The sequence below is a fragment of the Hemiscyllium ocellatum genome, assembly GCF_020745735.1.
Source record: "Hemiscyllium ocellatum isolate sHemOce1 chromosome 27 unlocalized genomic scaffold, sHemOce1.pat.X.cur. SUPER_27_unloc_2, whole genome shotgun sequence".
NCBI classification, from domain to species: domain Eukaryota; kingdom Metazoa; phylum Chordata; class Chondrichthyes; order Orectolobiformes; family Hemiscylliidae; genus Hemiscyllium; species Hemiscyllium ocellatum.
Genome location: NW_026867487.1, coordinates 2365802 through 2390039, shown reverse-complemented (window position 1 = coordinate 2390039; position 24238 = coordinate 2365802). Strand labels below are relative to the sequence as shown.

General features: G+C 55.0%; 1 protein-coding gene across 2 annotated transcripts in view; it reads right to left on the bottom strand.

Annotated features, from left to right (window-relative positions):
- LOC132807641 (zinc finger protein 664-like) overlaps positions 1 to 23809 on the bottom strand; it is a 68789-nt gene extending 44980 nt beyond the window's left edge. The window contains exons 1-3 of one of the 2 annotated variants that reach the window (XM_060821688.1): positions 23463 to 23809; positions 16986 to 17072; positions 9596 to 10870 (exon numbers count right to left, since the gene is read on the bottom strand). In XM_060821688.1, coding sequence (XP_060677671.1) covers positions 9640 to 10869 — 1230 coding nt within the window. In that variant the 5' untranslated portion in view covers position 10870; positions 16986 to 17072; positions 23463 to 23809 and the 3' untranslated portion in view covers positions 9596 to 9639. The remainder of the gene's footprint in view (positions 1 to 9595; positions 10871 to 16985; positions 17073 to 23462) is intronic. The other variant, XM_060821689.1, reaches the window with a different exon arrangement.
- Positions 23810 to 24238: the final 429 nt, after the last annotated feature.

Here is a 24238-nt window from a genome sequence, read left to right as displayed (position 1 = left end):
TACCATCTCTCTCTCTATCCCTCACGCCATCTCTCTCTCTCCCTCGCAATCCCTCACGTCGTCTCTCTCTCTCACCCTTGCTCCCTCACGCCATCTCTCTCTCTCTCTACCCCTCACGCCGTCTCTCTCTTTCTCTCGTTCCCTCACACCGTCTCTCTCTACCCCTCACGCCGTCTCTCTCTCTCTCTCGTTCCCTCACGCCGTCTCGCTCTCTCTCTCGCAATCCCTCACGCCATCTCTCTCTCTCCCTCGCAATCCCTCACGCCGTCTCTCTCTCTCTCGCCCTTGCTCCCTCACGCCATCTCTCTCTCTCTACCCCTCACGCCGTCTCTCTCTCTCTCTCGGTCCCTCACACCGTCTCTCTCATTCCCTCACGCCATCTCGCTCTCTCTCTTGTCCCCTCATGCCATCTATCATTCCCTCATGCCGTCTCTCCCTCGTTACTTCACGCCATCTCTCTCTATCCCTCACGCCGTGTCTCTCTCTCTCGTGATCCCTCCCGCAGTCTCTCTCTCTCGTTCCCTCACGCCATTTCTCTGTCGTTCCCTCACACTGTCGCTCTCTCTCTCATGATCCCTCATGTCGTCTCTCTCTGTCGCGACCCCTCATGTCGACTCTCTCTCGTCGTTCCCTCACGCCGTCTCGCTCTCTCTCTCGTGCCCTCACGCCGTCTCTCTCTCTCTCTCTCGCTCCCTCACACCGTCTCTCTCACTCTTGCTCCCTCACGCCGTCTCGCTCGCTCGTTCCCTCACGCCATCTCTCTCTCTCGCTCCCTCACGCCGTCTCTCTCTCTCTCGCTCCCTCACGCCGTCGCGCTCTCTTGTTCCCTCACGCCGTCGTGCTCTCTTGTTCCCTCACGCCGTGTCTCTCTCTCTCTCTCCCTCACGCGATGCCTCATGCCGTCTCTCTCTCTCTCTCGCGGCAATCACTCCCGCAGTCTCTCTCGTTCCCTCACGCCGTCTCTCTCTCTCTCTCTCGTGATCCCTCACACCGTCTCCTCTCTCTCGCGATGCCTCACACTGTCTCGCTCTCGCGATCTCTCATGCCATCTCTCTCTCTCTCTCCCTCACGCGATGCCTCACGCCGTCTCTCTCTCTCGCAATCCCTCACGTCCTCTCTCTCTCTCGTTCCCTCACGCCGTCTCTCTCTCGTTGCCTCACGCCGTCTCTCTCTCTCTCTCGTTCCCTCACGCCATCTCTCTCTCTCTCTCTCGTTCCCTCACGCCGTCTCTCTCTCTCTCTCGTTCCCTCACGCCGTCTCTCTCTCTCTCTCTCTCGTTCCCTCACGCCGTCTCTCTCTCTTTCTCCCTTGTTCCCTCACGCCATCTCTCTCTCTCTCTCGTTCCCTCACGCCGTCTCTCTCTCTCTCGTTCCCTCACGTCCTCTCTCTCTCTCTCGTTCCCTCAAGCCGTCTCTCTCTCTCTCTCTCGTTCCCTCACGCCGTCTCTCTCTCTCTCTCTCTCTCTCGTTCCCTCAAGCCGTCTCTCTCTCTCTCGTTCCCTCACGCCGTCTCTCTCTCTCTCGTTCCCTCACGCCGTCTCTCTCTCTCTCTCGTTCCCTCACGCCGTCTCTCTCTCTCTCTCGTTCCCTCACGCTGTCTCTCTCTCTCTCTCTCTCTCGTTCCCTCACGCCATCTCTCTCTCTCTCTCTCGTTCCCTCACGCCATCTCTCTCTCTCTCTCTCTCTCTCGTTCCCTCACGCCGTCTCTCTCTCTCTCTCTCTCGTTCCCTCACGCCGTCTCTCTCTCTCTCTCGTTCCCTCACGCCGTCTCTCTCTCTCTCTCTCGTTCCCTCATGCCGTCTCTCTCTCTCTCTCGTTCCCTCACGCCGTCTCGCTCTATCTCGTTCCCTCACGCCGTCTCACTCTTGCTCCCTCACGCTGTCTCGCTCTCTCGATCCCTCACGCCGTCTCACTCTTGCTCCCTCACGCCGTCTCGCTCTCTCGATCCCTCACGCCGTCTCGCTCTCTCTCTCTTGCTCGCTCACGCCGTCTCTCTCTCTCTCTACCCCTCACGTCATCTCTCTCTCTCTCGCTCTCTCTCTCGCGACCCCTCATGTCGACTCTCTCTCATCGTTCCCTCACGCCGTCTCGCTCTCTCTATCTCGTTCCCTCACGCCGTCTCGCTCTCTCTCTCTCGCTCCCTCACGCCGTCTCGCTCTCTCTCTCTCTCGCTCCCTCACGCCGTCTCGCTCTCTCTCTCTCGCTCCCTCACGCCGTCTCACTCTCGCTCCCTCACGCCATCTCGCTCTCTCGTTCCCTCACGCCGTCTCGCTCGCTCGATCCCTCACGCCGTCTCGCTCTCTCTCTCTTGCTCGCTCACGCCGTCTCTCTCTCTCTACCCCTCACACCGTCTCTCTCTCTCTCTCTACCCCTCACATCATCTCTCTCTCTCTCTCTCGCGACCCCTCATGTCGACTCTCTCTCATCGTTCCCTCACGCCGTCTCGCTCTCTCTATCTCGTTCCCTCACGCCGTCTCACTCTCTCTCTCTCGCTCCCTCACGCCGTCTCACTCTTGCTCCCTCACGCCGTCTCGCTCGCTCGATCCCTCACGCCTTCTTGCTCTCTCGATCCATCACGCCATCTCGCTCTCTCTCTCTTGCTCGCTCACGCCGTCTCTCTCTCTCTCGTTCCCTCATGCCATCTGTCATTCCCTCATGCCGTCTCTCTCTCTCGTTACTTCACGCCATCTCTCTTTCTCGAATCCTCACGCCATCTCTCTTCCTATCCCTCACGCGATCCCTCTCTATCCCTCACGTGACCCCTCACGCCATCTCTCTCTCTCTCTCTCTCGATCCCTCACGCCGTCTCTCTCACTCTATCCCTCACTCCATCTCTCTCTCTACCCCGCACGCCATCTCTCTCTCTATCCCTCACGCCATCTCTCTCTCTACCCCGCACGCCATCTCTCTCTCTCTATCCCTCACGCCATCTCTCTCTCCCCCTCGCAATCCCTCATGCCGTCTCTCTCTCTCACCCTTGCTCCCTCACGCCATCTCTCTCTCTCTCTCTACCCCTCACGCCATCTCTCTCTCTTTCTCTCGTTCCCTCACACCGTCTCTCTCTCTCTCTCTCTCTCTCTACTCCTCACGCCGTCTTTCTCTCTCTCTCGTTCCCTCATACCGTCTCGGTCTATCCCTCACACGATCCCTCACGCCATCTCTCTCTCTCTCGCAATCCCTCACGCCATCTCTCTCTCTCTCTCTCTCTCGATCCCTCACGCCGTCTCTCTCGCTCTCTACCCCGCACGCCATCTCTCTCTCTCTATCCCTCACTCCATCTCTCTCTCTACCCCGCACGCCATCTCTCTCTCTCTATCCCTCATGCCGTCTCGCTCTCTCGTCGTTCCCTCACGCCGTCTCTCTCTCTCTCTCGATCCCTCATGCCATCTGTCATTCCCTCATGCCGTCTTGCTCTCTCTATCTCGTTCCCTCACGCCGTCTTGCTCTCTCGTTCCCTCATGCCATCTGTCATTCCCTCACGCTGTCTCTCTCTCGATCCCTCACGCCGTCTCTCTCACTCTTGCTCCCTCACGCCGTCTCGCTCTCTCGATCTCTCTCGTTCCCTCACGCCGTCTCTCTCTATCCCTCACGCCGTCTCTCTCTATCCCTCACGCCGTGTCTCTCTCTCTCCCTCACACAATGCCTCACGCCGTCTCTCTCTCTCTCGGGCGATCCCTCCCGCAGTCTCTCTGTCGCTCCCTCACGCAGTCTCTCACTCTCTCTCTCTCTCTCTCTCTCGTTCCCTCATGCCGTCTCTCTCTCTCGTGATCCCTCACACCGTCTCCTCTCTCTCGCGATGCCTCACACTGTCTCTCTCTCGTGATCTTTCACGCCATCTCTTTCTCTCTCTCTCTCTATCCCTCACGCTGTGTGTCTCTCTCTCTCCCTCACGCGATGCCTCACGCCGTCTCTCTCTCTCTCTCGCAATCCCTCACGTCGTCTCTCTCTCACTCTCTCTCTCTCTCTATCCCTCACGCCGTCTCGCTCTCTCTCTCTCGTTCCCTCACGCCATCTCGCTCTCTCTCTCTCGCTTTAATTCCCTCACGCCGCCTCCCTCTCTTTTGTTCCCTCACGCCGTCTCTCTCACGCGATCCCTCACACCATCTCTCTCTCTCTCTCTCTCGCTTTAATTCCCTCACGCCATCTCTCTCTCTCGTTCCCTCACGCTGTCTTGCTCTCTCTCGTTCTCTCATGCCATCTCTGTCATTCTCTCACGTTGTCTCTCTCACTCTCTCTCTCGTTCCCTCACGCCGTCTCTCTCTTTCTCTCGTTCCCTCACGCCGTCTTTCTCTCTCTCGTTCCCTCACGCCATCTTTCTTTCTCTCTCGTTCCGTCAAGCCGTCTCTCTCTCTCTCTCTCTCGTTCCCTCACGCCGTCTCTCTCTCTTTCTCCCTTGTTCCCTCACGCCATCTCTCTCTCTCTCTCGTTCCCTCACGCCGTCTCTCTCTCTCTCGTTCCCTCACGTCCTCTCTCTCTCTCTCGTTCCCTCAAGCCGTCTCTCTCTCTCTCTCTCGTTCCCTCACGCCGTCTCTCTCTCTCTCTCTCTCTCTCGTTCCCTCAAGCCGTCTCTCTCTCTCTCGTTCCCTCACGCCGTCTCTCTCTCTCTCGTTCCCTCACGCCGTCTCTCTCTCTCTCTCGTTCCCTCACGCCGTCTCTCTCTCTCTCTCGTTCCCTCACGCTGTCTCTCTCTCTCTCTCTCTCTCGTTCCCTCACGCCATCTCTCTCTCTCTCTCTCGTTCCCTCACGCCATCTCTCTCTCTCTCTCTCTCTCTCGTTCCCTCACGCCGTCTCTCTCTCTCTCTCTCTCGTTCCCTCACGCCGTCTCTCTCTCTCTCTCGTTCCCTCACGCCGTCTCTCTCTCTCTCTCTCGTTCCCTCATGCCGTCTCTCTCTCTCTCTCGTTCCCTCACGCCGTCTCGCTCTATCTCGTTCCCTCACGCCGTCTCACTCTTGCTCCCTCACGCTGTCTCGCTCTCTCGATCCCTCACGCCGTCTCACTCTTGCTCCCTCACGCCGTCTCGCTCTCTCGATCCCTCACGCCGTCTCGCTCTCTCTCTCTTGCTCGCTCACGCCGTCTCTCTCTCTCTCTACCCCTCACGTCATCTCTCTCTCTCTCGCTCTCTCTCTCGCGACCCCTCATGTCGACTCTCTCTCATCGTTCCCTCACGCCGTCTCGCTCTCTCTATCTCGTTCCCTCACGCCGTCTCGCTCTCTCTCTCTCGCTCCCTCACGCCGTCTCGCTCTCTCTCTCTCTCGCTCCCTCACGCCGTCTCGCTCTCTCTCTCTCGCTCCCTCACGCCGTCTCACTCTCGCTCCCTCACGCCATCTCGCTCTCTCGTTCCCTCACGCCGTCTCGCTCGCTCGATCCCTCACGCCGTCTCGCTCTCTCTCTCTTGCTCGCTCACGCCGTCTCTCTCTCTCTACCCCTCACACCGTCTCTCTCTCTCTCTCTACCCCTCACATCATCTCTCTCTCTCTCTCTCGCGACCCCTCATGTCGACTCTCTCTCATCGTTCCCTCACGCCGTCTCGCTCTCTCTATCTCGTTCCCTCACGCCGTCTCACTCTCTCTCTCTCGCTCCCTCACGCCGTCTCACTCTTGCTCCCTCACGCCGTCTCGCTCGCTCGATCCCTCACGCCTTCTTGCTCTCTCGATCCATCACGCCATCTCGCTCTCTCTCTCTTGCTCGCTCACGCCGTCTCTCTCTCTCTCGTTCCCTCATGCCATCTGTCATTCCCTCATGCCGTCTCTCTCTCTCGTTACTTCACGCCATCTCTCTTTCTCGAATCCTCACGCCATCTCTCTTCCTATCCCTCACGCGATCCCTCTCTATCCCTCACGTGACCCCTCACGCCATCTCTCTCTCTCTCTCTCTCGATCCCTCACGCCGTCTCTCTCACTCTATCCCTCACTCCATCTCTCTCTCTACCCCGCACGCCATCTCTCTCTCTATCCCTCACGCCATCTCTCTCTCTACCCCGCACGCCATCTCTCTCTCTCTATCCCTCACGCCATCTCTCTCTCCCCCTCGCAATCCCTCATGCCGTCTCTCTCTCTCACCCTTGCTCCCTCACGCCATCTCTCTCTCTCTCTCTACCCCTCACGCCATCTCTCTCTCTTTCTCTCGTTCCCTCACACCGTCTCTCTCTCTCTCTCTCTCTCTCTATACTCCTCACGCCGTCTTTCTCTCTCTCTCGTTCCCTCATACCGTCTCGGTCTATCCCTCACACGATCCCTCACGCCATCTCTCTCTCTCTCGCAATCCCTCACGCCATCTCTCTCTCTCTCTCTCTCTCGATCCCTCACGCCGTCTCTCTCGCTCTCTACCCCGCACGCCATCTCTCTCTCTCTATCCCTCACTCCATCTCTCTCTCTACCCCGCACGCCATCTCTCTCTCTCTATCCCTCATGCCGTCTCGCTCTCTCGTCGTTCCCTCACGCCGTCTCTCTCTCTCTCTCGATCCCTCATGCCATCTGTCATTCCCTCATGCCGTCTTGCTCTCTCTATCTCGTTCCCTCACGCCGTCTTGCTCTCTCGTTCCCTCATGCCATCTGTCATTCCCTCACGCTGTCTCTCTCTCGATCCCTCACGCCGTCTCTCTCACTCTTGCTCCCTCACGCCGTCTCGCTCTCTCGATCTCTCTCGTTCCCTCACGCCGTCTCTCTCTATCCCTCACGCCGTCTCTCTCTATCCCTCACGCCGTGTCTCTCTCTCTCCCTCACACAATGCCTCACGCCGTCTCTCTCTCTCTCGGGCGATCCCTCCCGCAGTCTCTCTGTCGCTCCCTCACGCAGTCTCTCACTCTCTCTCTCTCTCTCTCTCTCGTTCCCTCATGCCGTCTCTCTCTCTCGTGATCCCTCACACCGTCTCCTCTCTCTCGCGATGCCTCACACTGTCTCTCTCTCGTGATCTTTCACGCCATCTCTTTCTCTCTCTCTCTCTATCCCTCACGCTGTGTGTCTCTCTCTCTCCCTCACGCGATGCCTCACGCCGTCTCTCTCTCTCTCTCGCAATCCCTCACGCCGTCTCTCTCTCACTCTCTCTCTCTCTCTATCCCTCACGCCGTCTCGCTCTCTCTCTCTCGTTCCCTCACGCCATCTCGCTCTCTCTCTCTCGCTTTAATTCCCTCACGCCGCCTCCCTCTCTTTTGTTCCCTCACGCCGTCTCTCTCACGCGATCCCTCACACCATCTCTCTCTCTCTCTCTCTCGCTTTAATTCCCTCACGCCATCTCTCTCTCTCGTTCCCTCACGCTGTCTTGCTCTCTCTCGTTCTCTCATGCCATCTCTGTCATTCTCTCACGTTGTCTCTCTCACTCTCTCTCTCGTTCCCTCACGCCGTCTCTCTCTTTCTCTCGTTCCCTCACGCCGTCTTTCTCTCTCTCGTTCCCTCACGCCATCTTTCTTTCTCTCTCGTTCCGTCAAGCCGTCTCTCTTGATCCCTCACGCCGTCTCTCTCTCTCGTTTTCTCATGCTGTCTCTCTCTCCCTATCCCTCACGCTGTTTCTGTCTCTCTCGCGTTCCCTCACGTCGTCTCTCTCTCTCTCTCTCTCTCGTTCCCTCACGCCGACTCTCTCTCATTCCCTCACGCGGTCTCCCTCTCTCTCGCTTTCCCCCTCAACCCACCTCTCTCTCTCTGTTTCCCTCATGCCATCTCTCTCTCTCTCTTGCCTTTCCTTACGCCATCTCTCTCTCTTTCGCCTTCCCCCACACGCCATCTCTCTCTCGCCTTCCCCCACACGCCATCTCTCTCTTCCACCCTCCCCCTCACGCCATCTCTCTCTCGCCTTCCCCCACACGCCATCTCTCTCTTCCACCCTCCCCCTCACGCCATCTCTCTCTCTCTCGCCTTCCCCCACACGCCATCTCTCTCTCTCTCTCGCCTTCCCCCACACGCCATCTCTCTCTCTCTCTCGCCTTCCCCCACACGCCATCTCTCTCTCTCTCGCCTTCCCCCACACGCCATCTCTCTCTCTCTCGCCTTCCCCCACACGCCATCTCTCTCTCTCTCGCCTTCCCCCACACGCCATCTCTCTCTCTCTCGCCTTCCCCCACACGCCATCTCTCTCTCTCGCCTTCCCCCACACGCCATCTCTCTCTCTCTCGCCTTCCCCCACACGCCATCTCTCTCTCTCTCGCCTTCCCCCACACGCCATCTCTCTCTCTCTCGCCTTCCCCCACACGCCATCTCTCTCTCTCTCGCCTTCCCCCTCACGCCATCTCTCTCTCTCTCTCGCCTTCCCCCACACGCCATCTCTCTCTCTCTCTCTCGCCTTCCCCCACACGCCATCTCTCTCTCTCTCGCCTTCCCCCTCACGCCATCTCTCTCTCTCTCTCGCCTTCCCCCACACGCCATCTCTCTCTCTCTCTCTCGCCTTCCCCCACACGCCATCTCTCTCTCTCTCGCCTTCCCCCACACGCCATCTCTCTCTCTCTCGCCTTCCCCCACACGCCATCTCTCTCTCTCTCGCCTTCCCCCACACGCCATCTCTCTCTCTCTCGCCTTCCCCCACACGCCATCTCTCTCTCTCTCGCCTTCCCCCACACGCCATCTCTCTCTCTCTCGCCTTCCCCCACACGCCATCTCTCTCTCTCTCGCCTTCCCCCACACGCCATCTCTCTCTCTCTCGCCTTCCCCCACACGCCATCTCTCTCTCTCGCCTTCCCCCACACGCCATCTCTCTCTCTCTCGCCTTCCCCCTCACGCCATCTCTCTCTCTCTCTCGCCTTCCCCCACACGCCATCTCTCTCTCTCTCTCTCGCCTTCCCCCACACGCCATCTCTCTCTCTCTCTCGCCTTCCCCCACACGCCATCTCTCTCTCTCTCTCTCGCCTTCCCCCTCACGCCATCTCTCTCTCTCTCGCCTTCCCCCTCACGCCATCTCTCTCTCTCTCGCCTTCCCCCTCACGCCATCTCTCTCTCTCTCGCCTTCCCCCTCACGCCATCTCTCTCTCTCTCTCTCGCCTTCCCCCACACGCCATCTCTCTCTCTCTTTCCCTCATGCCATCTCTCTCTCTCTTTCCCTCATGCCATCTCTCTCTCTCTTGCCTTTCCTCACGCCATCTCTCTCTCTCGCCTTCCCCCTCACGCCATCTCTCTCTCTCTTTCCCTCATGCCATCTCTCTCTCTCTTTCCCTCATGCCATCTCTCTCTCTCTTGCCTTTCCTCACGCCATCTCTCTCTCTCGCCTTCCCCCACACGCCATCTCTCTCTCTCTTTCCCTCATGCCATCTCTCTCTCTCTCTTGCCTTTCCTCACGCCATCTCTCTCTCTCTTGCCTTTCCTCACGCCATCTCTCTCTCTCGCCTTCCCCCACACGCCATCTCTCTCTCTCTTTCCCTCATGCCATCTCTCTCTCTCTCTTGCCTTTCCTCACGCCATCTCTCTCTCTTGCCTTTCCTCACGCCATCTCTCTCTCTCGCCTTCCCCTCACGCCATCTCTCTCTCCCTCACTCCTTCCTGCCACCCCTCCCCTCTCTCATTCCCTCACACCATCCCTGACCACATCCTGGCACTATCTTCCCCCCCTCCCCCACCACGCCCACTCTTCCACCTTCCTCCCCCATCCCTGGCTCCTGCTGCGGCTCTCTCTCTTACCGTCAGTGCCTTCCCTCCAGCCGGCCTGTCCCGCGTGTCCGCCCTCAGCAGTCAGGCCGTAGCAGAACATCGAGGTGTGGCGGCGAGCGGGGGGCTGGCAGAGGGACCGGGGCGGCAGGGAGAGGAGGAGGAGGAGGAGGAGGAGGTGGGGGCCTGGCCTCGGCCCTCTCCAGGTGGATCCGCTGGTGCCTCAGCAGGTTGGAGGAGTACATGAAGCGCTTGGGGCAGAGGCCACACAGGAAGGGCCGCTCGTCGGTGTGCACCCGCTCGTGCTGCATCAGCTCCTTGGAGCTCTTGAAGCGCTTGCCGCAGGCCGGGCAGCAGAAGGGCCGGCGGTCGGTGTGCACCCGCTGGTGGGTCAGCATGTCGGACGAGCGGGTGAAGCGTTTGTCGCAGTGCTGGCAGCGGAAGGGCCGCTCGCCGGTGTGGATGCGCTGGTGCATCATCAGCTCCTTGGAGCTCTTGAAGCGCTTGCCGCAGACCGGGCAGGAGAAGGGCCGCTCGTCGGTGTGCACCCGGTGGTGGGTCAGCAGCTTGGAGGAGCAGGTGAAGCCCTTGCCGCACAGCGAGCAGGTGAAGGGCCGCTCGCCGGTGTGCACCCGCTGGTGGGTCAGCAGGTTGGACGACTGGGTGAAGCCCTTGCCGCAGACGGCGCAGGTGAAGGGCCGCTCGCCGGTGTGCACCCGCTGGTGGGTCTCCAGCTCCGACGGGTAGTTGAACCGCTTGCCGCAGTCGCCGCACTGGTAAGGCTGGGCCCCAGTGTGGCTGCGCCGGTGCCGGGCCAGGTTGGACGAGCGGCCGAAGACCCGGCCGCAGGCCAGGCAAGGGTACAGCTTGCCAGGCCCGGGCACCCCGTGCCTCCGGGGCAGGGGCAGCGGCTGGGGGAGAGGCGGCGGGGGAGGCGGAGACGGGTAGACAAAGTGACAGGGGCGCTGCAGGTGGTGGCCGCAGCCGTGGGCTTCCCGCTCGGTGGGCCGGGAGAACACCAGGCCGCAGCCCCCGCACACAAAGGGCTGGCCAGGCACCGAGCCAGCTCCTCCTCCACCTTCCTCCTCCTCCTCATCCTCCTCCGGCCCCGGGTACAGGAGGCGATGGCGCTGCTCTTCCTGCTGCGGGTACGCTTCTGGCCGCGCGCACTTGTGGCCCGGTTGCCCTGACGATGGAGTGAAGGCCAGGCCGCAGCCTGAGCAGATGTACAGCTTCTCCAGCTCCCTCCGGTCACCGCACTCCGGCCCTCCAGAACTGGCCACCGGCAAGTCCTCCGTCCGCAGCATCCTTCACAGGAACAGACAGGGGGCAGAGAGGGGACGACAGGAACGGTGGGGGTGTGGGGGGGAAAGAGTATGAGAGAAAGAGACGAAGACACAGACAGAGTGAGAGCGTACGAGAGCAAGAGGGGGACAGAGAGACAAAGGCAAAGACATGGAGAGAGAGGGAGACACAGACAGACACACAATCAGACAGAGAGAGAGAGATAGAGACAGAGAAAGAGAAAGAGAGAGAGAGAAAGACACAAAGGCACATAGAGAGAGATAGACAGAGAGACAGAAAGACACAGAGAGAGACATACACAAAGACACAGACAGGAGAGAGATAAAGACACACAGAGAGAGTGAGACGAAGACAGACAGAGAGAGAGAGAGAGAGAGACGAAGACACAGAGAGAGAGACAGAGATAGAGATAGAGAGAGACAGACAGAGAGAGAGAGACAGAGACACGAAGGCACAGAGAGAGATAGACAGAGAGACAGAAAGACACAGAGAGAGACATACACAAAGACACAGACAGGAGAGAGATAAAGACACACAGAGAGAGTGAGACGAAGACAGACAGAGAGAGAGAGAGAGAGAGACGAAGACACAGAGAGAGAGACAGAGATAGAGATAGAGAGAGACAGACAGAGAGAGAGAGACAGAGACACGAAGGCACAGAGAGAGATAGACAGAGAGACACAGAGAGACACAAAGACACAGACAGAGAGAGAGACAAAGACACAGACAGAGAGAGTGAGATGAAGACAGACAGAGAGACAGAGAGAGAGAGAGAGAGAGACAACGATACAGAGCAAGAGAGAGAAAGACACAGACAGTGAGAGTGAGAGAGGGACACACGAAGACACAGACAAGGAGGGAGACAGAGAAAGAAAGAGGGGGGGGGAGAGAGAGAGAGAGAGAGAGAGAGAGAGAGAGAGAGAGAGAGAAAGAGAAAATACAATGCAAAGAGTGAGGGATGGAACATTGGAGGGAGAAAAGCAAATGACAACTGAAGAGCTTCCTACTGACACAGATCATCCCCCCACTGCCCCCACATCAGCCCAAGCACACTGCTGCTTGCTCCGTTTCCAGTCTGGTAATCCCTCCACACTAACACCATCAGAGGGGCAGGAGTAGGCCATTCAGCCCATCGAGCCTGCTCCACCATTCAATAAGATTGTGACTGATCTGATCATCCCCCACTTGACTTTGCTGCCTGTCCCTTTTCCCCTCCATTCCCCCCCTTCCTGATTAAAAACCCCTCCCTCCCTCTCTCTCTGTCTCAGCCTTGAATACCCTCTATGCCCCAGCCCCCCGACTCCTCTTTGAGGTAAAGAATCCCACAGATTCACTCCCCCCACCCCACCCTCGGAGAGTGAAGGAATTCCTCCCCATCTCGGTCTTCAATGGGGGTCACCCCCCCCTTATTCTGAGATGATGCCCCTCTGGGTGCCAGACTCACCCACACGAGGAGGTGGGGAAGAGGGGGACCAACCTCTCCCCATCGCCCCCTGTCCAACTCTCTCCCCCTTCCCTAAGGATCTTGTCCGTTTCAATCCAGTCACCTCTCATTTTCCTAAACTCCCAAGGGGTCCAGGTCCCCAACTGAGTGACTCTCAGACAGCCCCCTCCGTCCCCAGGACCAGCCGAGTGAATCATCTCTGGCTGCTCGCGATTATCCCAGTTAATAGCGACAACTGGTGGAATTTAACTTCAACCGAGAAAATCCAATCTCAGTGATGGTGGAAAGGCCACATAGAGTTGTCAAAAACCCTGTCTGGTTCACTAATGCTCTTCAGAAGTCTGCCATGTAAGATTCAAGTCAATGGTGTTAGGTTCTGGATCAGTGGTGCTGGAAGAGCACAGCGGTTCAGGCAGCATCCAACGAGCAGCGAAACCGACGTTTCGGGCAAAAGCCCTTCATCAGGAATAAAGGCAGAGAGCCTGAAGGGTGGAGAGATAAGCTAGAGGGAGGGTGGGGGTGGGGAGAGGGGAGCATAGAGTACAATGGGTGAGTGGGGGAGGGGATGGAGGTGACAGGGTAAAAAATGAGGTCTGCAGATGCTGGAGATCACAGCTGAAAATGTGTTGCTGGTTAAAGCGCAGCAGGTCAGGCAGCATCCAAGGAACAGGAAATTCGACGTTTCGGGCATAAGCCCTTCATCAGAATTGAGGAGAGGGTGCCAGGCAGGCTAAGATAAAAGGTAGGGAGGAGGGACTTGGGGGAGGGGCGATGGAGATGTGATAGGTGGAAGGAGGTCAAGGTGAGGGTGATAGGCCGGAGTGGGGTGGGGGCGGAGAGGTTAGGAAGAGGATTGCAGGTTAGGAGGGCGGTGCTGAGTTCAAGGGATTTGACTGAGACAAGGTGGGGGGAGGGGAAATGAGGAAACTGGAGAAATCTGAGTTCATCCCTTGTGGTTGGAGGGTTCCCAGGCGGAAGATGAGGCGCTCTTCCTCCAGCCGTCGTGTTGTTATGTTCTGCCGATGGAGGAGTCCAAGGACCTGCATGTCCTCGGTGGAGTGGGAGGGAGAGTTAAAGTGTTGAGCCACGGGGTGGTTGAGTTGGTTGGTCCGGGCATCCCAGAGGTGTTCTCTGAAGCGTTCCGCAAGTAGGCGGCCCGTCTCCCCAATGTAGAGGAGGCCACATCGGGTGCAGCAGATGCAATAGATGATGTGTGTGGAGGTACAGGTGAACTTGTGGTGGATATGGAAGGATCCCTTGGGGCCTTGGAGGGAAGTGAGTGTGGAGGTGTGGGCGCAAGTTTTACATTTCCTGCGGTTGCAGGGGAAGGTGCCGGGGGTGGAGGTTGGGTTGGTGGGGGGGTGTGGACCTGACGAGGGAGTCACGAAGGGAGTGGTCCTTGCGGAACGCTGATAGGGAAGGGGAAGGAAATATATCCCTGGTGGTGGGGTCCGTTTGGAGGTGGCGGAAATGACATCGGATGATACGTTGTATACGGAGGTTGGTGGGGTGGGGCGCTCCTCCAACCGCCACCAAGACAGAACCCCACTGGTTCTCATCTACCACCCCACCAACCTCCATATACAACGTATCATCCGCCGTCATTTCCGCCACCTCCAAACGGACCCCATCACCAGGGATATATTTCCCTCCCCTCCCCTCCCCCATCAGCGTTCCGCAAGGACTCCCGGCACCTTCCCCTGCAAACGCAGGAAATGTAAAACTTGCGCCCACACCTCCACACTCACTTCCCTCCAAGGCCCCAAGGGATCCTTCCATATCCGCCACAAGTTCACCTGTACCTCCACACACATCATCTATTGCATCCGCTGCACCCGATGTGGCCTCCTCTACATTGGGGAGACGGGCCGCCTACTTGCGGAACGCTTCAGAGAACACCTCTGGGATGCCCGGACCAACCAACCCAACCACCCCGTGGCTCAACACTTTAACTCTCCCTCCCACTCCACCGAGGACATGCAGGTCCTTGGACTCCTCCATCGTCAGACCATAACAACACGACGGTTGGAGGAGGAGCGCCTCATCTTCCGCCTGGGAACCCTCCAGCCACAAGGGATGAACTCAGATTTCTCCAGTTTCCTCATTCCCCCTCCCCCCACCTTGTCTCAGTCAAATCCCTTGAACTCAGCACCGCCCTCCTAACCTGCAATCTTCTTCCTAACCTCTCCGCCCCCACCCCACTCCGGCCTATCACCCTCACCTTGACCTCCTTCCACTTATCACATCTCCATCGCCCCTCCCCCAAGTCCCTCCTCCCTACCTTTTATCTTAACCTGCCTGGCACACTCTCCTCATTCCTGATGAAGGGCTTATGCCCGAAACGTCGAATTTCCTATTCCTTGGATGCTGCCTGACCTGGAGGTGATAGGTCAGGGAGGAGGGTGGAGTGGATAGGTGGAAAAGGAGCTAGGCAGGTAGGACAAGTCCGGACAAGTCATGGGGACAGTGCTGAGCTGGACGTTTGGAACTAGGGTGAGGTGGGGGAAGGGGAAATGAGGAGACTGGTGAAGTCCACATTGATGCCCTGGGGTTGAAGTGTTCCGAGACGGAAGATGAGGTGTTCTTCCTCCAGGCGTCTGGTGGTGAGGGAGCGGCGGTGAAGGAGGCCCAGGACCTCCATGTCCTCGACAGAGTGGGAGGGGGAGTTGAAATGTTGGACCACAGAGCGGTGTGGTTGATTGGTGCGGGTGTCCCGGAGATGTTCCCTAAAGCGCTCTGTCTCCCCAATGTAGAGGAGACTGCATTGGGAGCAACGGATATTAGTGGTTGTGCAGGTAAAACTTTGATGGATGTGGAAGGCTCCTTTAGGGCCTTGGATAGAGGTGAGGGAGGAGGTGTGGGCACAGGTTTTACAGTTCCTGCGGTGGCAGGGGAAAGTGCCAGGATGGGAGGGTGGGTTGTAGGGGGGCATGGACCTGAGAGGGGTCATTGTCAGAATGTGGAGATCTGCAGAGGGGTCTGTGTTGGGACCACAACTATTCACATTATACATTCACAATCTGGATGAAGGAACTGAGGGCATCTTTACTAAACCTGTGGATGACACCAAGATAGTGTTGAGGAGGCTGAGAGGCGGCAGACGGACAGGCTGGAAGAATGGGGTAAAGGAATAGCAAATGGAATATAATACTGGAAGGTGTACGGCGATATGTGGTGGCAGGCAGAATAAAGGCACAGACTATATTCTGAAGCTTAAAGGAACTTAGAAATCTAATTTCAAGATTCTGTCAAGGTTAACATTAAGGATAGTAAATGCAACATTAGCATTCACTTCAACAGGGTTCAAATACAAGAACAGGGATGGACTGCTGAGGCCGTACCAGGTTCTGGTCAGACCATATTTGGAAAACTGCAAGCAGATAGGGAGGTTTATTATAGCTGGAGGGGCTTGCAGAGATAGGGAGGGGGTGTAGGGGCTTACAGAGATAGGGAGGGGGTATAGGGGGTTACAGGGACAGGGAGGGGTGTAGGGGGGGTTACAGAGATAGGGAGGGGGTGTAGGGGCTTACAGAGATAGGGAGGGGGTGTAGGGGGTTACAGGGACAGGGAGGGGGTGTAGGGGGGGTTACAGAGATAGGGAGGGGGTGTAGGGGGTTACAGGGACAGGGAGGGGGTGTAGGGGGGGTTACAGAGATAGGGAGGGGGTGTAGGGGGTTACAGAGATAGGGAGGGGGTGTAGGGGGTTACAGAGATAGGGAGGGGGTGTAGGGGGTTACAGAGATAGGGAGGGGGTGTAGGGGGGTTACAGAGATAGGGAGGGGGTGTAGGGGGTTACAGAGATAGGGAGGGGGTGTAGGGGGGGTTACAGAGATAGGGAGGGGGTGTAGGGGGGTTACAGAGATAGGGAAGGGGTGTAGGGGGGTTACAGAGATAGGGAGGGGGTGTAGGGGGGTTACAGAGATAGGGAGGGGGTGTAGGGGGGTTACAAAGATAGGGAGGGGAAGTAAGGGCTGGAGGAGATTACAGAGATCGGGAGGCGGTGTAGGGGCCGGAGGGGGTTACAGGGATAGGGAGGGGGTGTAGGGGCTGGAGGTGGGTGACAGAGATAGGGAGGGGGTGTAGGGGCTGGAGGTGGGTGACAGAGCGAGGGAGGGGGTCTAGGGGCCAGAGGGGATTACAGAGATAGGGAGGGGTTGTGGGGGCTGGACTAAGTTATGGAGATAGGGAGATTTGGCCCCATGAGCCATGAGATTAACTGTAGATTACTGGGTTCACGCTCGGCCCAGGCAACAGAGAGCGACAGGGGAGGGCGGTTTTTCAGACTGGATACCTGTGACCAGCAATGTTCCACAGGGATAGGTGCTGGTCCACTTTTATCTGTCATTTATGTAAATTATTTACATGGGAATTTAATAAGCATGGTTAGTACGTTTGCAGATCACACCAAGATTGGTGGTAAAGTGAGCAGTGAGGAACGTTACCTCAGATTACAAAGAGACCTTAACAATGGAGTCAATGGGCTGAAGAGTGTCAAATGGGAGTTCAATTTGGATAATTGCAAGGAATTACATATTGGAAGGACGAAAACAAGGCTTAGATATTAAAAGTAGGGTCTTGGGTAATGTTGTAGCAGAGCGATCTCGGGGTTCAGGGACTCAAATCTTTGACATTTGCATCACATAAGATGGTTAAGAAGGTGTTTAGCACGCTTGCCTTCATTGCTCAGACCTTTAAGTGTCGGAGTTGGATCGTCACGTTGATGAGGCCTCTTCTGGGGTACTGTGTCCAGTCCTGGATGTCCTGTTGTGAGAAGGATATTATTAAACTGGAGCAGGTTCACAAAAGGATTTCCCAGGATGTTGCTGAGAATAGAGAGTTTGAGCTACAGGGAGAGGCTGACCGGGCTGGGGCTGTTTTCCCTGGAGCGTCGGAGGCTGAGGGGTGACCTTACAGAGGTTTACAAAACCGCAAGGGATATCAATAATGTAAAGTTTTCCCCTGGGGTGGGCAAGTGCACAACTAGAGGGGCATAGGTTGAAAGCAAGGAGGGAAAGTCTAAAAGGGACCTGAGGATTAACCCCTTCACACAGAGGGTGGCCAGAGAAAGTGGTGGATGTGGAGACAGTTGCATTGTTTAGAAGATATTTGGATAGATAGGGATAGGTGAATTGGAAAGGTTTGGAGGAACGTGGGCCAGGAGCAGGCAAGTGGGCCTATCTAGTTTGCGATTATGTTCGACATGGGCTGGTTGGACTGCAGCGTCTGTTTCCGTGCTATATGCCTCTATGTATCATTCCGTAAGGATGGTGACCAGTGCCATCTCGTCTCACCAATGCACTGTATCGCCAAAGTATAACCACCCTACTCTTGCATTCAATTCCCCTCACATTGAAATGTAACATCCTACAATCTTACTCGTTTTCCCAATTCCTTGCTGTATCTCCATACCAACCTTCTGTGAATCATGCATTCAGGCACCTAAATCCCTCTGCATCTCAAAACTTTTAAATCTCTCACCATTTATAATTATTTCAAAATTCTGTCTGCCAAAAAAAGGATGATTTTGCATTTCCCCTCATCACATTCCATTTGCAAGGTCCTGTCCCACCCACACAATCTATTTTTATGTCTTTGTAGCCTCATTTTCCTACCTATCATTGTGTCATCAGCAGCAAATGTAGCTAACACACATTTAGTCCAAACATTCACGTCATTTCTATAAATCAGAGCCATAGAGATATACAGCATGGAAACAGACCCTTCGACCCAACCCATCCATGCCGACCAAATATCCCAACCCAATCTAGTCCCACCTGCCAGCACCTGGCCCATATTCCTCCAAACTCTTCCTATTCATATGCCCATCCAAATGCCTCTTAAATGTTGCAATTGTACTAACCTCCACCACTTCCTCTGGCAGCTCATTCCCCACACATACCACCCTCTGCGTGAAAAAGTTGCCCCTTAGGTCTCTTTAATATCTTTCCCCTCTCTAAACCTATGCCCCTCTAGTTCTGGTCTCCCCAACCCCAGGGGGTAAAGACTTTGTCTATTTACCCTATCCATGCCCCTCATAATTTTGTAAACTTCTACAAGGTCACCCCTCAGCCTCCGACGCTCCAGGGAAAACAGCCCCAGCCTGTTCAGCCTCTCCCTGTAGCTCAGATCCTCCAACCCTGGCAACATCCTTGTAAATCTTTTCTGAACGCTTTCAAGTTTCACAACATCTTTCCAATAGGAAGGAGATCAGAATTGCACGCAATATTCCAACAGTGGCCTAACCAATGTTCTGTACAGCCGCAACATGACCTCCCGACTCCTGTACTCAATACACTGACCAATAAAGGAAAGCATATCAAATGCCTTCTTCACTATCCTATCGACCTGCGACTCCACTTTCAAGGAGCTATGAACCTGCACTCCAACCTTCAGCAACACTTCCTAGGACTTACCATTAAGTGTATAAGTCCTGCTAAGATTTGCTTTCCCAAAATACAGCCCCTCGCATTTATCTGAATTAAACTCCATCTGCCCCTTCTCAGCCCATTGGCCCATCTGGTCCAGATCCTGTTGTAATCTGAGGTAACCATCTTTGCTGTCCACTACTCCTCCAATTTTGGTGTCATCTGCAAACTTACTAACTATACCTCTTATGCTCGCATCCAAATCATTTATGTAAATGACAAAAAGTAGAGGGCCCAGCACCGATCCTTGTGGCACTCCACTGGTCACAGGCCTCCAGTCTGAAAAACAACCCTCCACCACCTCTGTCTTTTACCCTTGAGCCAGTTCTATATCCAAATAGCTCTCCCTGTATTCCATGAAACCTAACCTTGCTAACCAGTCTCCCATGGGGAACCTTGTCGAATGCCTTACTGAAGTCCATATAGATCACATCTACTGCTCTGCCCTCATCAATCTTCTTTGTTACTTCTTCAAAAAACTCAATCAAGTTTGTGAGACATGATTTCCCACGCACGAAGCCGTGTTGACTATCCCTAATCAGTCCTTGCCTTTCTAAATAATTGTATCCTGTCCCTCAGGATTCCCTCCAATATGGAGGTCAGGCTCACTGGTCTATAGTTCCCTGGCTTGTCCTTACCGCCCTTCTTAAACAGTGGCACCACGTTCGCCAACCTCCAGTCTTCCGGCACCTCACCTGTGACTATCGATGATACAAATATCTCAGCAAGAGGCCCAGCAATCACTTCCCTAGCTTCCCACAGAGTTCTCGGGTACACCTGATCAGGTCCTGGGGATTTATCCACCTTTAACCGTTTCAAGATCTCCAGCACTTCCTCCTCTGTAATCTGGACATTTCGCAAGGTGCCACCATCTATTTTCCTACAGTCTATATCTTCCATATCCTTTTCCACAGTAAACATCTGATGCAAAATATTCATTTAGTATCTCCCCCATTTTCTGTGGCTCCACACAAAGGCTGCCTTGCTGATCTTTGAGGGGGCCCTCTTCTCTCCCTAGCTACCCTTTTGTCCTTAATGTATTTGCAAAAACCTTTTGGATTCTCCTTAACCCTATTTGCCAAAGCTATCTCATGTCCTCGTTTTGCCCTCCTGATTTCCCTCTTAAATATACTCCTACTGCCTTTATACTCTTCTCAGGATTTACTCGATCTATCCTGTCTATGCTTCCTTCTTTTTCTTAACCAAACCCTCAATTTCTTTACTGAAAATGTGTTGCTGGAAAAGCGTAGCAGGTCAGGCAGCATCCAAGGAGCAGGAGATTCGATGTTTCGGGCATAAGCCCTTCTTCAGGTTTATGCCCGAAATGTTGAATCTCCTGTTCCTTGGATGCTGCTTGACCTGCTGCTCTTTTCAAGCAACACATTTTCAGCTCTGATCTCCAGCATCTGCAGTCCTCACTTTCTCCTCAATTTCTTTAGTCATCCAGCATTCCCTGTATCTACCACCCTTTCCTTTCACCTTAACGGGAATACACTTTCTCTGGATTCTTATTATCTCATTCCTGAAGGTTTCCCATTTTCCAGTAAAGAGTTGAGGTCCCAGCACTGACGTCTACATTCATGACACCCTGTCACCCAAAAAAGTTCCATTTATTCCTGCTCTCTGCTTTCTATTAAACAGCCTACTTTTATTCCCTCTCCTCGTCCTATGCCCTACACCATGAGTGTTTATAATTTACACTGACCTTGGATGCAATACCTCATAAACGGCCATCTGTAACTCTAAATACAGTACCTCCACTGTATCCCTTGTATCTACAGCACGTTACTTACAAATTAGGAGCAGAAGGCTATTGCCCTCCTTAAGCCTGCCCTGCCAGGCAATAAGATCATCTGTTTCTGTTCAAAATTCCAATACTCCCAATCATGTTCAATTCCTTGCCTCAACAATCTACCCACCTCCGACTTAAAATATTTAACAATTCCCCCCATCCCCATTCACCACTTTCCAAGGCAGAGAGTGTTCCAACGTCTCACAACTCTCCGTGAAGAGAATTCTCCCTGCGTTTGCCCTGTAAGGGTGATCCACAATTTTTAAAAAGATACTCGCCCCCCCCAGACCCTGTCCAAACCTCATTCTGGGATGAGTGACAAGAGGAAACATCCTTTCCCTGCCCACCTTCTGAAGACCATTCAGGATCAAACACCGGCCTGCCCCGCATATTTTCTAATCCAACCTGTTCAGAGATGGCATTGTCCGCCTCTGGACCAGTTGGGGGCTCAAGCCTAGGCTTCCTGGCTCAGAGGTGATATATACCCAGGAGGATGGTCTCAGGCTCCAGTCTGATATCGATCAGCTGGCAAACTGGGCAGAGCGATGGCAGACGGAATGTCATCCTGCTCAGTGGGAGGTGATGTACTTTGGGAGGTCTAATCAGGGAAAGACACACAAAGTGAATGGTAGTCCCTAGGGAGGAGTGAGGAACAAGGGTAACTTGGTGTACAAGGCCATAAAGGTGGCAGCATAGACAGGGTGGCGAAGGTGGCAGATAGGCTGTTTGCCTTCATTAGCCAAGACATACGATATAGGAGCAAAGAAGTCTTGTAAAGGCTTGATAAACCATTGGTGAGGCGACAGACGGAATGCTGTGTGCAGTTCTGGTCACCAATAGTACTGCGTGGTGCGATTACCCTGGCGAATGTGCAGAGGAGATTCTTACCAGGGTGGGCCTGGAATGAAAAGGCTGCTGCGAGGAGAGGTTGCCTAAGGTTGGGTTTGTTTTCCCCTGGAGCAGAGGCAGCAGGAATCTGTCTGAGAGGCGACAGTAGAGTAGGTCATGACCCAGGATGCACAGGTTTAAGGAACGGAGTAAGCAGTTCAGAGGAGATCGGAGAAAGAAAGGTTTTCACCCAGAGGGTGGTAGGAATATGGAACGTGCTGCCCAAGAATGCGTTGCCAGTGGTGCTGGAAGCAGAGTCATTAGAGACATTTAAGCGACTCCCACACATGCACATGGATAGCAGTGAAATGAGGGGTGTGTAGGTTAAGTTATTTTATTTTACATTAGGATTAATCCTCAGCACAAGACTGTGGCGAAACGGCCTGTTCTGTGCTGTACCTTTCTATGTTCTAAGAAGGTGATGAAGGAGGTACTCTGGCAACATTTAAGTAGCATCGGGATGAACACTTAAAACACCACTGCATAGTCAGCCACTGACCAAGTGCAAGCAAACGGGATTAATACAGTTTGGTATTTGTTGGTCAGCATAGACATGGTGGGTCAGGGGCCTGTTTCATGTGACTATGACTGCATTACAATGGCCACTGGGCTCAAAACATTAACTTTTGCTTTTCTCTCGCCACAGATACTATCAAACTTGATAGGCCTCCCCGGCAATCTCTGGTTTTGTTTCAGATTTCCAGCATTCAAAGTTCTTTGTTCTGCTTCAGTCCATTCAATTTTTGCTCTTAAGGCAACTCACTCACACCAGTGAGTCACCTCCAATGCATTTACATCTTTCCTTAAATAAGGAGGTCAAGACTGCGCACCGTATTGGAGATGTGATCGCACCAATGCCCCATATAACTGAAGCAGAAATTCCTTCTTTTCATGTCCAGTTCCTTTTGTGATAAAGGATAGTATCCAGTTAGCTGTTCCATTCACCACTCCCTCAAGGAACTCCAAAATACTGGTTCAATATGACCTCCTGGTTTAAAATTGTAGCACCCCTGCCCAATAATCATGCACTTTTCTGAGTCCCATGCAGTAAGGAGCACATGTATCTTTGATAATAGTTTGACATTTTCCCAATGACAGCAATCAAAGGTGTGTGTGTGTCCGTGTGTGTGTTTCCCCAGGGTTTATATCCCCCTCTCCCTGATTTATCCGTGTGTGTGTGTGTGTGTGTGTGTGTGTGTGTTTCCCCAGGGTTTATATCCCTCTCTCCCTGATTTATCCGTGTGTGTGTGTGTGTGTGGCGGGGAGGAACAAACCAGCGATTGATCTGATGATCGAGCATGCTCTGACTGAATACTGGAGCAGATTTGAAAGACTGAATGATCTACTCCAGCTCCTATTTTCTATGTTTCCAGGACAGACGTTAAACCAACTGGCCTGTGATTGCCTGCTTTCTATCTCCCAAGTTATTTTACGTGAATAAATACTCACATCCACTATTTTGCAACATAATGGGACTCTCCTTGGGTCTAGGGAAGATTTGGAAAATTACATCCGAGGTGCACATTGCTGCACCCTTACCACCATCCCCGTGACAAGCAGGAACATTTCCTTTCCACCTGCCCTACCAGGTCCCCCTTCCTCCCTGGAAACCCCTGCTTGAACAACCCTGACCTTCTAAGCCCAAGATGTGCAGCCCCTTCGTCTGCTGCACAGTTTGACCTCCCGTTCGACTGGAGCACCACCCCTCCAACCGCCGACCGCCCCAAACTGAAACCCCGCAGACCAGTCCCCGAGGGAAAGGCTTCACGGGGGGGCAAGAGCGGTCTGGCCTATCATCGCCTACCCACCCCACCACCCACTGGTACCTGGTCCCGCCACGCAGCGGGGACGTCAGGGCTGCAATTCCGCCAACCACCCCCGCACACCTCCCACCACAGCCCCAGCCCCAGCCCCAGCCCCAGCCCCGTCCACGGTCCAGGCTCCTGACCACCTGGGCACCCACCGGGTCAGCAGACAGGGGGCTCAAAGAGGAGGGGGGAATGAGGAGATGTGTCCAAGGTGCACGCACATGCCCGGGATACTCACATGGAGCAGGAGGGGGGAATGCTCCTGGCTCTTTCCCTTGCTCCTGGCTTTGCCCACACTCCAAGGTCTTCGTTGCTGGGGCAGGGGAAGGCAGGGACCCACTTCTATATTGCCACAAGAGGCCTCCCTGATGCACTGGGGCTGCCCTGGTGCCCCTGCTGCTACTGGCTGCTCATGCAAACCAAATAAAGATCAACAAAAAGGAGGTGCACATGCATCACCAGGGGATGAGCAGGCAGGTAAATACAGAGCAGGCCTCAGGGGCATCCTACCCCCTACACAATCCTCCTTTTTACCCCTTTCTATTTTTTTGCAACAGGGACAATGCAAAGCCCTAAACTCCTCCCCAAAAGGAGGGAGACTGCAACCAGGGGCCTGCAGGCAGCCAGCCCTCAGGAGCACAATCCCCGCCCCCTTCCCCACACCCAGCTCGCTCACTGGCTGGAGGACCGACGGCCGACGGTGGACCTCCCAGTGACGTCCGGGATGTCCATTGGTGGAGGCGCACGTCGGCCGAGTGAGGAACGCCCACTAGAGACGGAAACGATGGCCATTGGACGGGACGCACGTCGGTCAAGGGAGGGCCAGCCCACCGACGTGGAGCCGGCGGCCCTATTGGTTAGAAATGGCGTCAGTCAAGGTAGCCGCGGCGACGGCCTTCACGGTCCCCCAATGGCTATGAAGACAGGGAGAGAGATTCCATTGGACGGACTGCGCGCCCATCAAGGGGACGTGAGTGGTCAACAATGGTTCAGGGAAGACACCCGCCCCGTCAC